General features: G+C 43.8%; 1 protein-coding gene across 1 annotated transcript; it reads right to left on the reverse strand.

The window, feature by feature from the left end:
• Window positions 1–515: 515 nt before the first annotated feature.
• LOC115319697 (superoxide dismutase [Cu-Zn], chloroplastic) lies at window positions 516–16,138 on the reverse strand. Its single transcript, XM_029979736.4, is given in 8 exon segments — window positions 516–623; window positions 7,405–7,522; window positions 11,380–11,449; window positions 14,423–14,513; window positions 14,633–14,665; window positions 14,667–14,772; window positions 15,491–15,646; window positions 16,032–16,138. Coding segments are annotated over 8 exon segments (789 nt in total).
• Between the last annotated feature and the right edge of the window lie 1,727 nt (window positions 16,139–17,865).

Raw genomic sequence — 17,865 nt, forward strand, 5'->3', positions numbered from 1 at the left:
CGATGGAGCAAATAATAAATTAACTGTCCATATTTACAATTACTAATTTGTGCACAATGTGCCTCCTCAAGTGTGAGGAGCGAAAATCATAACCAAAAACTTTACAACATTAATTAAGACCCGAACTCAGCATAAAACATAAGGATGATAATCAGTTCATAAATGCATAACCACTGTTTATTTATAGTTACAGAAGCGCATATATGATTAATGCAAAGATCACAAGGACCAACAAATATTACACGACATATCATGTAGATAGTTTTGAACATGAATCAATACCACGTGCGTAAACTCTATACTAATACGAGCGAGGGAAAATCTGAACGTAATTGGTAGATCAGACCCACGTGACGAAACATAAAAAATCCCAAGAAATTAATAATGTTTTTAAAGCGTGTTTAGAGGCAGTAAGTATTGACATCGTTCTTTGGGTGAGACAATTTTAAATAAAAAAGCACAATAGGCATATTCATTCCTAATATTTTACTTAGTGCGACGCAGGAAAAAAGAAATCATTGAGAAACGACAATGGAACAGCAAGCCAGGCGGGCTCCAACGTGACCAGTCGTGAGACTGTCGTTGTGATTGCCAATTCCGTAGTCGTCTTCGTCGGCGTGAATCTGTGACAAGGGAGACAATCACTCATGAGAAAGTATTTTATTAGAAGCGGTACAGTTTGGGCGGGCTACCTAATGTATTTACAAGGTAGCGCGAGATATTGGTCCGCGAAATAGCTAGGTAAGAAATTATGAAAACTAGAACAAAAACAACACAGGCAGCTCCTTGATGTGGCAACGCTATAGTTTTAACACGTTGAGGATTGTCCTAAGGGGGACGAATAATCGTTAGAGGAAGACAGCAGGCTGTTCTTTTGTTGCTCTTCTAAGCAAAACAAAAAGTAATCAGAAGCACTCAGCAGCCATTTGATGTTGTACATTTGAATATATACTATAGTTACGATCAGAATGTGAAATTAAAACATAATTTTTATTCCCGGCTTTCCGTCTTATAAGTGTGTGAAAATAAAAAAAAAGATACAATTACTGTTTTAACTTTGAGGGAATGACTCGGTGAAGCGTGGTTTATTCTTTGCTTCCAAGAATACAAGTCCAAACTTAGACACGCTCGCAACTGCTCTTATACTGATAGCAGCCGCGCTATACATAAGGAAGAGTGACGATAAGGTTAACAGACACCTGGCACTCGACTAGGACACAATAACACAATAACTCTTCCCCTCTGCAAAGTTCGCGGTGTCTACGGCTTGTAGCGCTGCGGAGGTCGGCTTGGTCGTGTGGTACGCCGAGGCACAGCAGTGGAGAAGCCGGTGGAGCTTCTGGTCTGGAGACTCCGTTGTCCGATGGTGGGGCACTGGGACCAACAGTCACAGTTCTAGAGAGGCTGGAGTCTGGGTCAGGCGGCCGTGGTGTCGCAGCTCCGTCCCCTGCTTGTGCCAGGTCATGGTCGTCCGGTCAGCTGTAGCGGTGTCAGTCTCGATTCCGGAAAACGGCTCTAGTCGGTTAGGTGTCCCCATATCAGCTTGACATGATCTCGGCCGCAGGTTGTCAGCATGAATGTACCACTCTGCCTCGCCGACAGGAACCAGATAAGTAGCTAGACTCACGTGCTTGCTTACTGTGCCCGTCAGCCATTTGGCATCGCCGGCCCGTAGGCCCTTTACTATAACTTGGTCACCTTCAGAGAACTCCCTCCAGGCCCCTCGGTGCTGGTCCGCAAACTCTTTGGTTCACTCAAGTTTCTTTTTCATTCGTTTTTCGATGTCGGGGTGCAGAAGGCTCAGTTTTCTTCAGGCCTCCATGACAGGAACAGCTGGGCAGGAGTTTTATCAGTTCTCCCGGGGGGGGGGGCATTCGTGTAACTAAACAGGAATTGGTCTATGCGATGCTGCAGCGACTTCGCATGGCCGCTTCTCTGCTCGTCCATCACTTGCTTGAACAAAGATTTTTTACGGTTTGTACACAGTGTTCTGCGCCGCCATTGGAGGCGGGATGGTAGGGCGGAAATTTGCTGTGTAGGACGCCATTCCTACTCAAAAACAGTTTAAACTCTGTTGATGTGAATTGGGGTCCGTTATCGGTTACTACCCTACTGAAAAAAAACCACCACAAGCTGGTCCCAGCTTCCCTGCTTTATGCTGGGTTATTGCTCCAGCATGCCCAGCTTTCCGCGCTGGTCCCAACACAAGCTGGTCCCAGCACAAGCTGGTCCGAGCATCCCAGCTTCATGCTCGTCCCAGCATTAACCCTTCATGCTGGGTTATTGCTCCAGCATGCCCAGCTTGCCGTGCTGGTCGAGCTGGTTGGATGCTGGGCAAATGCTGGGTCATGCTGGATGAACTTCCCATGCTGGTTAGGCTGGTGTACTTCCCCACCATTTTAACCAGTTTAAATGAATACACAGAATAAACAAGAAAACTCTTCAGAAAAGCCAACTCGGCATCTAATTAATATTTTCGTGTTCGCGGTCTGCTCACGTGAGCTCAGATACTACACATCCACTGCGCTGGCACAGTACTAACCGGCGCACAGATAGTGTTCTCGGTGCAAAACAAACTATGCTATTAAAACTAGATTGCTTACTCTCAACACAAAAAATACTAGACACACGCCAAAAACAGAAAATAACGATAAAAAATACTAGACGGATGAGAGAAGCGAACCTGGGTCCCGCCCGTAATGGGAGCGAAGCGTTCTCTTGCGTAGTCGTTAGAGGCGAGGAACTTCGTGTGGCTTGTATGGCATTAGCGATACTCCTCGGCACCACCGTCATTCACGAGCACACAGATGTTCGAAGACACAAAACGACGGCTCAGTCGGGGCATCCGACTTCTTTCCGCGCTGAACGGACTGCCGCTCGCTGTCCCCTTAAATCCCGCTTCGCTTGCACCGCCGTTCAGCTAGTCGCCAAACAACGGGCACACAGCCGTCGCTTCGAAAATCTGCCCAAGAAAGCCAAATGTGTCTCAAATTCTACGTTCCTACCACTCACTTTCTCTCCCTCTCGCACACAAAAGAAGCTCGCAGCGTGCCTGAAGCGCCCGATCGTCTACCAAAAAGGAGAGGACAAAGAACAGGACGTGGCATCGTTTTCACCTTAGCCGACCTTGGCGCGCGCGCTCCCGGCAGTGACAGTTCGACAAGCTCTCGCCGACCTTGGCGTGCGCGCCCCCAGCAACACCAGCTTGAACCAGCTCGGGCCAGATTCAGAACCAGCTTGAACCAGCATGACAAGCTTGAACCAGTTCAAGTACGAGCTTGCCCACCTGCATTGGCAGCTCGAACCAGCTTGAACCAGCTTGACAAGCTTGAACCAGCTTCAGTACCATTCGAACCAGCTTGCCCGGCTGCAGTACCAGCTCGAACCAGCTGGAACCAGCTTGAACCAGCTTGATTACTACCTATACCAGCTCAAACCAGCTTGATATCCTTGCTGGTTTTCCCAATAGGGTACCTCTTCCGGTATCCTGTATGCCGCAAACACGCTACGCAGCTTTTCCACTGTCTTATCACTACTTGTGCTGCTCATCACAAACCCTTCAAAACATTTAGAATGGGCGTCCACAAGCATAAGAAAACATGGTTGATTGCGATAGGCATAGTCGAGGTGCACTCTCTCCCGTCTACGTATCGGCCTACCTCACGACAACAAGGGTACCTTAAGCGCAACATTTTGTGAAAGCTGACACGTGGCACACTCTTTCACGCTTTCCCCTACATCTTCCGTTTGACGAGGCCACCAGACGTGACTCCTGGACAACATTTTCATTCGCGTTATCCTCGGATGACCTTCGTGTAACATTGTTAACACTTTGCCTTTCAGTGACAGTGAAACCACTACGCGATTGCCCCAAGTCACGCACTCTTGATCAACTGACAGTTCGTTGCGTCTAACAAAATAAGGCGCTAGCAAATCCTCTGTAACCTTCGAAGGTAAGCCGCTTTGTGTGTAGAACAACACTTTCGACAACAGCTGCTCCCTTCGCGTTTCCCGTCTTATGTCTCTTGCGGATAGCGGAGCTTCGTCCAGCGCCGAAAAAAAAAATGACTGCAACTCCACGTGGTGAATAATGTTGATTGGACCGAAGATCTGGGGGTGCTGATGCTGATTTTATTGTTCATAGATAGTGCTGATGGTGCTGATATTTTTTTTGTGTCTCATAGGTAGTGCTGAATTCCGGGTTGCGCTTCGACTTCATTATTACTGCTTTATGGTCGGTGACATACAGAGCCATATTCCCACGGCTTCTAGCGGATCCAAGCTGATCCGCTAGAAGCCGTGGGATTGCATTTCCACCGCTTAAGTGAACGGTCCATGTCAGAAAGAGAATGTGTGTTATGGAACGTGGTTATATACGCATTTGAGCATTTGACCGCAGCGCCCTCTCGTCTATAAACGTTGAGCCACACTCACTCTGCTGAACAGGAACAAGGACTCCGGTCTTTACCAGTGAATGCAACTCTTGCTCTACTGATTCTCTTAAACCGAATGGCACAGTTCTATGTTTACAGAAAACTGGGGTTGTGTCGTCCTTCAACACTAATTTAACTTGACTGCCCGCGATTAATCCCAGCGCAGGCTCAAACCCTTCCGAGAATCGTTCAATCAGCGCTGCCACTTTGTCTAGACTAACACCATACACGTACCCTCATCCAGACTAGCCTTAACGCGTCTAGCCAATCGCGGCCCATTAACAGATTGTCGCATTTCTGTGGCGTTCGCACCACTACAAGCAACAACACCATGGTCTGCCCATTGTGCTCCACAGGTACAATCAACTTGCCCAATACCTCCAACGGCACGCCCCCATAAGTTTTCAACTTTAGGCGACAGTTCGCGAGAGACCATCTTGGCCAGTACTGCTTATACAACTGTTCAGGCACAATGGAAACCGACGCTCCCGTATTCACCTGCATCGTCACCCTTCTGCCCGCCACACGACCTTCAGTAGTGTAACCCCCTTTGCTAGATTTGCAAGAGCCAATGTTGTACAGCCAAACGTTGTCCTCATGATTACCGTTGTCTACGTCTTGCACCAAACGGGATGTTGCTTCGGAGACCCTTGCCTGGTGTTCCACTCGCCTACAAACTTGGCACTTGTACTTCCGGAACGGGCAACTTGACTCGGCATGGGGTGCTCCGCAGTGGAAACAGCATGACGCCTCGGACGTCTCCGTCGTCGCCTTCCTGGTAGCCGCTCCGTCGTTCCTGTCCCGGAAGGGACGTTGGACGGCGTTCACCTCCACTTGTTCCGGGGCTGCTGGCTGAAATTTCTTGGTCTCTGATCTTGCGAGCTCAATGCTTCTGGCAATGTCGCATGCCACCGAGAAAGTTAAAGTTTTGTTTTTAAGAAGCTCTGCTTGGGGCTGTTTGGCCCTTGAGTCCCTTGACAGAACGTTCCCGGAGTGCTTCATCCAGGGACTGCCCAAAATCGCAGGTGGCCGCGAGCCTTTTTAACTCCACCGTAAGTGTCGCCACCGTTTCCATCTCAAGCTGGGCCCTCCGGTTGAATCTCAATTGCTCGGCGATCACCATTGGCTTCGGAGCATAATACGTCATGAGGACTATGACCAGATTCGCATAGTCCTTCTGGTCTGGCTTTACTGGGGTTAACAGCGTCTTCAACGTGCGGTATGCTTGCTTCCCGATGGCCGTTACGAAGACCGAGTCCTTCAAATCGTCGCTCACCTTCGTTGCTCGAAAATAGTGCTCCAGCCACTCGATGTACTACTCGAAGTCTTCGTTCCCATCCTCGATGAACTGCTCAAAGAGGCCGCCGCACGAAGCCATGTCGTGGTCCTCCGTCAAGGCGCTTCCGCTGTTGCAGATAACAGCGCTTCCTTCTGACTTCCCAGCCATCCCATCCTCGTCGCCACTGTTTTATCTTCGAGGGAAGAACTCGGTGAAGCGTGATTTATTCTTTGCTTCCAAGAATACAAGTTCAAACGTTGACAGGCTCGCGGCTGCTCTTATACTGATAGCAGCCGCGCTATAGATAGGAAAGAGTAACGATAAGGTTAACAGACACACGGCACTCGACTTGGACACAATGACAAAATACCGCGTGCGTAAGCTCTATACTAATATGAGTGAGGGAGAGTCTGAACATAATTGGTTGATCAGACCCACATGACTAAACATAAAAAATCACAAGAAATTATCAATATTTTTTAAGCGTATTTAGAGCAGTAGGTCTTGGCATCGTTCTTTGGGTGAGACAATTTTAAATAAAAAACACACAGTAGGCCTATTCATTCCTAATATTTTACTTAGTGCGACGCAGGAAAAAAAATAATCATTGAGAAACGACAATGGAACAGCAAGCCAGGCGGGCTCCAGCGTGACCAGTCTTGAGACTGTCGCTGTGACCGCCAAGTCCGTAGTCGTCCACGTCGGCGTGAATCTGTGACAAGACAGGCAATCACTCATAAGAAAGTATTTTACTAGAAGCGGTACTGTTTTGGAGGGCTACCTAATGCATTGACAAGGTACCGCGAGATATTGGTCCGCGAAATAGCTAGGTAACAAATTATGAAAACTAGAACAAAAAACAACACAGGCACCTCGTTGATATGGCGACGCTATAGTTTTAACACGTTGAGGATTGTCCTAAGGGGGACGAATAATCGTTAGAGGGAGACAGCAGGCTGTTCTTTTGTTGCTCTTCCAAGCAAAACAAAACGTAATCAGAAGCACTCAGCAGCCATTTGATGTTGTAGATTGGAATATGTATTATAGTTACAATCAGAATGTGAAATTAAAAGATAATTTTTATTCGCGGCTCTCCGTCTTATAAGTACGTGGAAATAAAAAACGATACAATTACAGTAGTACGCTTAAGCTTCGCCTGTAAGAGTGAAGCGCGGTAGCTAAATACATAAACTCGCTTTCGTTCGCAAGCCGTGCAGGCGCGTCTGGCTCGAAACCGAAGGGTTGCGGGTTTGAATCCCGCCTAATCTTCTTCAAATTGTTTCTTTGAGGCAAATCAATTACTTTATGAAGCAAAATAGTTTGAGGCATGCACCGACCTGTAATTCCCATTAAATAGCATGTTTCAATCACTTTCACTCCACGCGTGACGTCGCGTTTCACGTGAGCGTTGTGGTTTGCTTAAAATTCCCGCGTATCGTCATGTGGCTCTGACGTCATGAAACAACAGCCAATCAGGATTTTCCCGTCCCATGACCTCCTTAGCCCTATCGCGTTAAAACACAATTTTAATTGTGTTTCACAAAACTTAAGGGCGCAATATTAGCTAAATTTGACCTGGTTTATTATGATAGAGCTAAATCCCACTTGTGCATGTTTCACTAATGAAGAAGGTGTATTGAGTGATACGTTAGGCATGACACACACAAAATAAAAAATCTGGCTTGTACTTACGATAATAGAACGCCCTAGAATCGAATGGGTTCCATGGAGAGTGAAGTTGTGATATTTACGGCAGTGGACAACAATCCCGTCAGAGTTTGCCACAATGTTACCCAAGTCACCGACGTGTCTGAAAGAACAGTATTCAAAGCAGAATATACTTAATGCGGTGCACCGAGAAGTTCACAATGGAAATTTGCTCATTATTATTCATTAGGAAAGTCAGTAGAAGATCACATAAGTCTTACACATTCTCGTTAAATAGATGCCGATCAGCGTATTTTGATATTTGCATTTGGTTCCACGATTATGCAGAATACCAGACCACTCTACTTTTTTGCGTTATCAGTTGTCGTTATTTACCTACCGGTTACTTGCCAAAAATCGTTTAATACAACTGAGCCCTGTAAATAATTGTAAGGTCCAATCGCCAACTGTTGATTTTGCGCTAATCTAGCAACAGGCGCGCGCGTCGGCACTCGTTGGATGGGCTTCCTTTCGTTAAGTGACGGCGTAGGCGAGATCGTGAATTGTAGTAGGAAGCAACATTGGAAAAGGACCAAGCCGAATTGAGGACACAGCAGCCACAGAAGCAGAGAAAGGGTGGTGGTACAATGAATTAACAGAAATATTGAAGAAGGAGTTGGAACGAAGCACAGCCAGATTTAAGAACAACTACAAACAGACGCCAAAGAGATAGTGAGCTAAGGAAGCCAAAATAGCCATAAATCAGTGACAGGAGGCATCCAGGAAGCATAGACAAGCAAAAAGAGGGGTGCTTCACCGGAGAAAATGCAGGAAAATCGGAAAGAGTTTCAGGAAAAGAAAGCAGCAGCATATGCTTCAATCCAGGACAAGACTGGAAACGGCGAAATGAAACTAAGAGGGAAAATTAACTGGAATTATAGAAATGCAGCCAAGAAGTTTTGAGAGCACTTAAAATCATAAGGTAAAAAGACTGACATGCACCACCGCTCATTAACTATACTGACGATGGGACACAGGTAGAAGAGGAGGAGGAGGAATATAATTGAAGAAATGTTTTCAGATCTAGAGCCTTCAGAAAAAACGGAAAGAATAGATTTTCTTTTGTCAGCCAACCAGACCTTAAAGATGTGTCACAGAGAGTAATAAGTGAATAGAAAAAAACCGAAAGCAGGGTGTCATCAGAAACATCAACTGGACTAAATGGCATACCAACGAGTCTTCGAAAAATCCTTGGAAAAAAACAAATTAATGTATACTGCAACAAACTCTTGAAAACAATGTTGTTGGGGGAGAGGTACCCGAGACATGTCGATAAAGCAGGATTAGGCTGCTGTGCAAGGGTAAAGGCGACTGGGCCAACATCAAATCCTACCGCCCCATAACGGCAACCTCTGTCCTATACAGACTAGTAATGCAGGTGGTGAAGGGTAGAGTAGGAGAATGGGTAGAAACAGAAGAAATGTTGGGAGGACTCGAGAATGGTTTTATCAAGGATGGGAGACTAGAAGATAATTTGTGTGCAGTGACGCAATCTATAGAAAGAACTCGGACAAGCCAACGACTGCTATGGATGGCATGTTTAGACATTCAGGCAGCATACGATTACGTAAACCACGGAAGGTTGGGAACACACCTAAAAGAAACATAATTACATGTTAAATTGGTTAGGTTTCTGCAGGAAGTGTACTTGTACAATACAGTAACTATAACACGGGAGGCTCAAACTACAGAGCCAGCCACAGCAAGGCGTGGGCTTAGAAATATGGAGAAAGGAGTAAAGCAAAGTGAATTGGGCTTCAATATATCGTACATGGAGGGAGGAAGAACAGTAAGGCAGAAGCTGCACGGCCTAATTGTAGTGGTTATGGAGGGCCACCATGAAAGGGTGGAGAAAAACATGAAACGCTAAGGAAAAGACAGCGCCTCGGAAGGCCTGTGAAGATAGAAAAAGGCTTACATGGCATGGCGCGTGCGACATGGAAGTGGTCGGTGGCCAAGGACCAAGCGGGCACACCGAGGAATGGAAGACACGTCAGACCAGCTCGGAGTTCGAATAAAAACAGGTTCTATTTACAATATCTACATTCATCCAGAAATTGCGCGTGCCGCTGTCCGGCACTGGACGCCATATTGTTGTAACACCGCAAACGATAACTCAAAGTGCCACCTGATGTATGGGTGGCATAATACAATACTAAACTAATTTACGCAGATGATATTGTACTCTTAGCAGATAAAAAAGAAGAGTTGCAGAAAATTATTGGAATCGGCGCCGTGCTAGGGGACGCTCTTGGATTTAAATTCAGCGAAACAAAATCTGTAATTACGTTTTTAACGACATCTAGGGAGACCATTAAATATACAGAACATAGATATCGATATTGCGCACAAGTACAAATATATGGGAGTGTGGGTCAACGAAGGAAAGAAATACCTCGAGGAGCATCCGAGACATATAATTGGTGAGGGTGAAAGGAATTTGACAATTGTGAAGCACAGGGCGTAATAGAACATTAATAGATACTAAGTTGAACGGGGAGTATGGAAAGGAGGAATAGTCACAGAATTGACCTTTGTTTATGCAGTCTCGTACATGGGTTCTGGTGTTCAGGCGAAATTAGGGATAGGGCAAAGGAGCGTTTGTAGGATATCTCTAGAAAAAATGGAGGGAAAATCAACATTGACGACTTATAGGTCACAAAACAAGAAATAAAGAAAGAAGGTTTATTCGATAATTCAAGAGGGAGCGCACTGCTGTTTGACGCGAGGATGGGAGCCTTAAAAAAAGAAACGTACAGGTCGAATTTTGAATATTGAGACACAATGTGCGCAGTATGTAAGAATTGGAGACGGAAACAATTCAGCATGGGATTTTAAAATGTAAGACGCTCAGTCCTGCCTTTCACGATGGTGCGACAGACGAACTGGTGGCCCTTGGGTTTGCTGGTGAAGACGGAAGGATAGGTCATAGAAAGAGTAGGGGCAAGGAAGAAGAGATTGGCGTACGGGTGAAAATTATGTAGGAAAGATTGAACTAAGTACAACTGACTAGCCCAGCTGAGGGGCAGGCGGGTCAGAGAAAAATTGGTATTTTCACCCGCGTGGCTTCGGCCCAAATTCTCAACCCTGTCCCCCAGTGAGTCGCATGTTAGGTGAAGCCGGCATGGTTCGACCGCAGGAAAATTGGCGACTCCATCGCCGGATAGGGAGGCGGTGATTGCGCTTTTTAGTTTTCTGCCCGACCCCCCAAAGGTCTGCCTGGCGATCATCTGCATGACCTGGTGATAGAGAAGCTCAATGCCTTGAAAATTAAAAGGGATATCAAGCAATTGTTACTGTTTACGGCTAGTTGGCGCAGGCTACGGCCCGTTAGAAAGGATACTGCCGTTATCATCCATCTATCCATCCATCCGAATACATCAGAATTTTAAGTCAGCGTTCTCTGTTTGTTTTGTAGGTCTTTCTGTTATGTCGTCGTCCTTTTTCACTATTGCTTCCTCCTGCTTCTCGCCACCGGGATAACACACTTTTTCAGCGTGCGGCAGTGCACACCACAAGTTAAGTTACTACCCCGAATTAGAAGTTATTCCACTCATCTTATGAATTCTTGTATAAGTCAAAATCTCACCAGCGTTGACTCCTTGTTTGAGAGATCTATGTAAGAAGCACCTCAGAGTTCATCATTCCTCTAAAGTCATTAAAAAGGCGGACAGTGGCACTGCTTGAATGCAGTTCTACTATAGGGCTATGAGGCTAAATCACTGGATTCTGTGCACAGCAGCCAAGCACTAGGTGCCATTTCTTGAAGGGTTCATTCTCGATTATCTCAATAACTGACTCTGAAATCTGGTTTTCAAAATGTCTCACTTCTCAGGAAAACAAATTATACTCCGACTTTTAGAAGGGTTAACGGAAACACTTTGAGAACTATCATGTCAAGGCATTCTATAGTGAAATCTTCAACCGATAATCATCTAAATAAGACATTTTAGAACGTACCGTACAGAACTGTTGGGTCCACCATGGTTCATGAAGAGTGGGTTGTAGTGGCCTCCTGCACTGGCGCAGCCTGCGGGAAAGCAACATGCGAACAGCGCCAACGGCGGCCTTATCCTTGAGGGACAGCATTATCTGCTCTTTCAGGGTATTGAGCTGGAACGTTTCTGCAATGGTGCTCGCCGGTGATTAGTTTATTTGAAAGTAGGAAAATATAACCTCGTCACTGTAAAAGGTACAAACTTTTTTTTATGGACTAAGTCATTTGTTTTGAAATAATCAATTAGCGTTGGCGGCCATGCTGGCTTTTATCACACCATCAAAGTGAGTAGAAAGATCTAAAATAAAACTTGCTTGCATTAAAGTTTTGCTTTTATTTTAAGCACACGCCATATGGCTCATCATGCCGTTTGATGGTTTCCAGCGAACGAGGCATACTTGAAAAACTGAATAATTTTATCTTGTTTTTACTCACCTGGACTCATCATTTTTATATTTAACAAACAATTAACTATTTTGTACCTCTCTAACACAATACTATGTAATTTGTATAAAAAAAGAAAGACGATTACAATTCTCTGTAATTCCGAATTAGACCGCAGCTCTTGAGGACGAAGAGGGGACGGCACGGAGGGGAGGGTATGCCTCTCCCCCTCTCTTTACCCTCCACTCCTCCTCTCCTGCTCCCCTCCCATTGAGCGTTAAATGTTCGCTAAATTTCCTGCCCAATTTAGCAAAAATTTCTCCACTAACTTCAGCTAAGAATTTTTCCGCTCAATTCAGAAGTAACATTTCCTCGCTAAATTTAACAGTAACATTTCCCTGCTAAATTTAACGAAAAAGATTTCACAAAAAAATCAGCGAAAACAATTCCCCGCTAAATCTAGGGGGGAATTTTTCCGCTAAATTTAGCGGAAAACATTTTCCGCTAAAATTAGCCGAAAAATTCCCCCGCTAGATTTAGCGGAAAAACGTCCCCGCTAAACTTAGCAGAAACATTTTTCCCGCTTAATTTAGCGTGAAAATATCCCCGCTAATTCTACTGGGAAGTTTTTCCCACTAGATTTAGCGTAGAATTTCCGCGCTAAATTTAGCGGGAAAATTTTTACCTAATTTGAGCAGAAAAACTTCGTAATAAATTTATCGGGAAAAGTTCCTCGCAATCTTTAGCGGGGAAACGTCCCAAAATTCAGCATAAGGGGTTACGCCGTCGGCGTAACCGCGCGCGATGCATTATGGGACGTTTCCCCGCTAAATTTAGCCGAAACATTTCTCGCTAAACTTAGCGAAAAAATTTCCCCGCTCACTATAGCAGAGAGACGTCCCATAATGCAATGCGCGCGGTCACGCCGACGCCGACGGCAACGCCGCTCAAGCCGGAAACGGGCGCCTAAGAGCTGCACTCTAAAATAGTTATGCGGTTCCTTCGTATGGCCCCGGCCGTAGTCACGGTCTAATATAAAACATCGGAAACTAATATGACCATTTTTTTAAAGTCGATACAGACATTTAAAATAACTTTTAATTGCTCAAACATAAAGGTCTAAGGAATTTTAAACTTCCACGTAGTATTTTCGTTTGTACTGAGGCCAAAGTTTGAGCCAAAACAATGAAATGTTATTAAGAAGTGAGCGACTCCATTGCATGCTAGTTACTGCCATTATAAATCGTCTACAGTAAACGAGCGCACTTTGTAGTTGCATCAATCATTAATTTTACGACAGAAACTTTTAGATGTAGTGATATTCAATCATTTCGTGAAGCGGCACTGCAATATATACCTAATGCACCGAAACGTTTTGATGTATATATTTATGCACACAAATAAGAACCACTGAAAATATTTATAACAAAACAAGATAGAAGCATTAAAGAAGAAACCGTCAACATTTTTCTAGACAACTCAAATTAAAACTAAAACACTGTTTTAAATTATGTCCATTAAATTACCTGTCAATACACATAGCACGACCACTTTGACCGTAATGACGATTGACAGGCGATCGATCACACAAAAATCCTCATCCCTTCTTGTGCTTCCACCGAGCGCAAACATTTCATACAAACTCTGATGTTGATAATGGCGATCTCAGAGACATAGTAAGTTCGTCTTGTTAACATATTATCTAGATAATACCCATAAATTTTAAAAAAGTTTACTAGAATACTCCCCAAGTATAAGCGCTTTTTTAATGACGCCGATGGCGATTGAGATGCGCAGTCCTTGCTTCTGATTGCGCGACCTTTTGATGGGAAATATTATAGTTGTTTATACATGTTTCAGATAATTTTTTTTTTTACATTTTCTTCAGTTTGATGTTTTTACATTACAATATATAGTGAAGCTCATTAAAGCGAGAGCTCTACATAACTCGGTAATATTTAAACTGTCCGCATTACCTGAAGTATAGGCAAAATGACAAGATATGGTGCTAGGAGATACAAGAAACTGGGACCACGGTAAACTTGTAATTCTTTTGTAAGAGCCTGTTGCCACCTCAGTTGGACAAACATCCTTTTAATACACCTCAAAAGTACGCTAGCAGTTTCCGTGTGATCAAGATCACGACACCAAGCGTGGGCAACATGGAGACGGCTGGGACAGACGCAGCCAGAATGAACTCCAGCATGTCCAGTACCGTGACGCCAGCAACACCGAGGCGGGACAACACTTCGCGTGTGAAGTGTAAACAGAAGACTAAAGCAATGCTGGAACACAGTTTGAGCAAGATACACGGGAGGAAAAATATTATATTATGTTTTCGTTTTATATACATCTGGCTAGCGCACGGGGCTTGTTTGATTTTGGTGGCTACAATGAAAAAGGTCGCCTCACCATTTTCATTATTTATATCATTATCATGGAGGCGCCACCTGGTTAATGGTCCACCCTTAACGGCTCGTGCCAAGTAATTTCTTTCGCTGGCGCCGCGGTAGGTTTGACCAGCTCGCACTTTTAGCGGTCGTTGTGATCCGCGTTATTGTAAAAACAGTACAGTGATTATTTTTAAACAATATTTTTAAAATCTCCTGTTAATAAACTTACCTTTAGATATATCCCCGTATTGGTGAATGTGGAAGCCATGAGATCCCGGTGGAAGACCAGTGACATTCACTGTGACTTCAACACTCCAGTTCTAATCAAGGAGCAAACAAGCGAAAAAGCGAAGTATAGGGACATCTGGCTTATGCAAGAAAAGAATAGAAGAGCAAGCTACTACTAAAAGTCTCACAATCGTGAGGTCATCTTACGCACACTGGTTTGCACGAACCGTACGATGCCACTAATATTTGTTGTTTTGAGGACACAAATGGCAACCTCCTCGGACACTCCAACGTCCGCCGTCCAGACCAGGAGTCCGAAAGGCAGCAGAAAATGCTGAATAAGAGATACACCTGCAAAAGCAAAAGTATGATTTGCGATACGTAGTTAAGGTTTTACAGAGTCGGCACAGCTACGAAGAAGCGAGAAATATTGTACAGGGTGTTCGTAAACGAAATTCCGCAAAGGGGATTGTCTTACACCTCGCTTGTGGATGACTCCTACCAATTCCATGAGGCTTTTTTTATATTAAATTCTTTAAGAAACGATAACACTGTACCGAATGTTTACCAGCACAAATGCAAAGGTTTAGAAAGCGCGCAAGCATTCGAAGGTCATGCTAAGGTAGCGTTATTTGACGGCCTCGTGCAACATAGAAACTTTCCCAAGTATGAGATGATTAGGAAACGGCTCAGCTTAAACCGGTACCTCCTGCAGGATTTCATGAAAAGCACGAAAATAACTTATTTGTTATTATTTTCTGTCTCCCCTTTATCTAGTTTTTCAGACCCTTTTTTGCCGATGGCGGCACACGATGTGTCATGGTCTCATTGTCAGCTCGACAAGCGATCACTTTGTTGCTATTGCCTGTGCGTTGGAATGCTTCCCCTATTTTTAACAGTCATTTGAGCTTCGTATGACTCGATTTCACGCATAATAAAAAAGTTTACAGCACCAGTTTATTAAAAGTTAGCTTCGGTTTATGTATTTAAAACGGGCAAGCGAAATCCAAATGCAAGCAACTACAGATCATTAGCGTAATCGAAAGCAACGTGAAGCGAATTGACTCACCCATTGTTTTTGCTCAGATTCTTTCCGCGTCTGTACGCTATCTGGACGGCTTTCGTGCACTTCCAATATTCGTGGTTTTTAATTTTTAGCTCTGACGTCAGCCAATATGTAAAGAACACTTTATGGTATACAAGATCCACAAGTGTTGCGTTCACCCTACGAATGGAAATGTTTTGCAGTTAGATGCGTCATATTAATGATGATCTTAGCGATACTTTTCCGATATTTATTTTAAGCGGCAACTTGGCAAGAAAACTGCCACATCTTGCTTTTTAAAGCGATATTAAGCGTTGTGGAACTTAAACAAAACTTACTGCCGAATTCACTCTAGCTTTTTCGCACTACACTTTCTGCACGACCTAAAAAGATAGTTAGGCAAAAGTAAAGAAATATTTAGAGCTAATCATCACAAATCGCGTGGACGAAAAAAAACATGTTCAAAACCAATAAAAACCGTCGGAGCATAATCTACGTTAAAGTAATAAGGGAAGAGAGCTCTTGTATTTTCAGTAAGAAAAAAAACGGGGCACAGTGAACTAACTCAAAGCACTTCTGTATTTTTACGCTGATTATATTGTTCCCCAAAAGATTGGGTTTACTCCCAAGACTATCTAACATATAATGATAGAATTTTAGAGCTATGAACATGTGCCTAGCATACTCCATTCACCCCAAGAACACAATGGAGTCTCAGCTACCTGCTCGTTGCACCAGTCATACTTCCCCCTTTCGCCACGTCGCCCAAACTCATGCAGTCAGGTGATGAAAGGAAGGCGGTTGATTGGTTCAGAGATCACGTATCCTTTACCGCAATTTTAGCTTAAGGGTGACCACAGTATGGTCGCAATATCTTTATTGGTCCAGGTGTTGGCACTATATTTCCATAAACTTTGCCCCAACGGGTGTGCAGATTGGTATGGATGCCTTAATTCCTTCGACTCCGCTTACGCGTGGTGACATCGTGGTCTGTTGTCAGAGTTGATTGTTTCGACATTTGACGTGGTTCTTACAACGGTTTATTTAATTTGTAGTGGATGCGGAGACGGCGGACTGCTGTTAACCTGTATTACTACCCAGGTGGACAATCGAAGAAAACCCCGGCGTTGGGTCTTCACGACGCCATCTAGGTTCACGCCCCGTTATCAGCTACATTGCTGCTTTCACCGGTGGAAGCACTATGGAAACAAGGGATGTCACCTTGCAGGCTCTTGAAACTGAATTTGTTCCGTTTATATTTTTTTTTATACACCGGAACGCGTGAGACGTACATGACGCGTGACGCGTCAGACCGAAGCTTATTTCTAAATAAATATGTCATACCTTTCACACAACTTATATTTCAAGCGAAATGTTGGCATTAACCTATATAACATAACCCATAATTACTTTGCTTAATTCCGCGTACTGCTGAAATATTAAGACAACCAGCTCATCAAGCTTAATTTTTTTTTTTGTGACGTATCAGCCTTTTGAAGCGCTGTTTTTAGTTCTTTTATAACTGTAAGCACTATATTTACTTTGTTTTATGTTTGTTTCTACATTGTGGTTATCACTCGTCGTCGTCATTGCGGTAAGAGGTAAAGAAAACAATTAAGCGATTAATACCGTATTTGCTAGACTGATGACCTGGTCCGGCAGAAGCAAATCATAGTTGAAATAAATTTATCAGATAGTCCGCGATTTCGCATGTCCGCAGCCGATCCATATTTCTAACCTGGTGCTTAGTTAGCACTTGAGAACTTCTTAGTTCACAGCACACTTTTCCAAATTCCTCCTTTCCTAACTCACAAGGAAGCTTGTATTGTACATAAATAATCCTTAACACACCCAGTCATTCACAAAAACCTTCATGTCTTATTATAATAAAATATTTTGAAACAAGAATTATGTATAGTTTGCACCTATAAGTAGGCCCTACAATTCCAACTTTTAAAACTGTATGATCTCCCGGAGTAGAGCACCAAAAATGCGGTAAACAAAAAATGGTAAATTACGAGTGACGCCGAGTTGGTTTAGGGTCTACGACTCTTTGGTCAACGGACTCGAAATAATTTTAGGTGTTCTTACTTTTTAGAAAGTCGCGAAACGAAGCTCAAGAAAGTCAACGAAATATATAGATAAATAAATAAATAGTTTTATTCTTCGTGCCGACAAATAACCCCTCGGTTTACATTGTGGTTCACTAAAAATACATAGTGTAAAACCTAAGAATACAGCAAACAAAAAGGTTAAATCTATAAATGTCACGCAACATTGTCATGATAAAAAAATGCATTATTTATTAGTTCACAGACATCTAGTCACGCAGATTTAACATAAACCCATCAGTGGAGAAAAAGATCTCGAGGTTAAATTTTAGTGAATCATAAGCAATT

Source organism: Ixodes scapularis, unplaced genomic scaffold, assembly GCF_016920785.2.
Source record: "Ixodes scapularis isolate PalLabHiFi unplaced genomic scaffold, ASM1692078v2 PGA_scaffold2__306_contigs__length_199485367, whole genome shotgun sequence".
Classification (NCBI taxonomy): Eukaryota; Metazoa; Arthropoda; class Arachnida; order Ixodida; family Ixodidae; genus Ixodes; species Ixodes scapularis.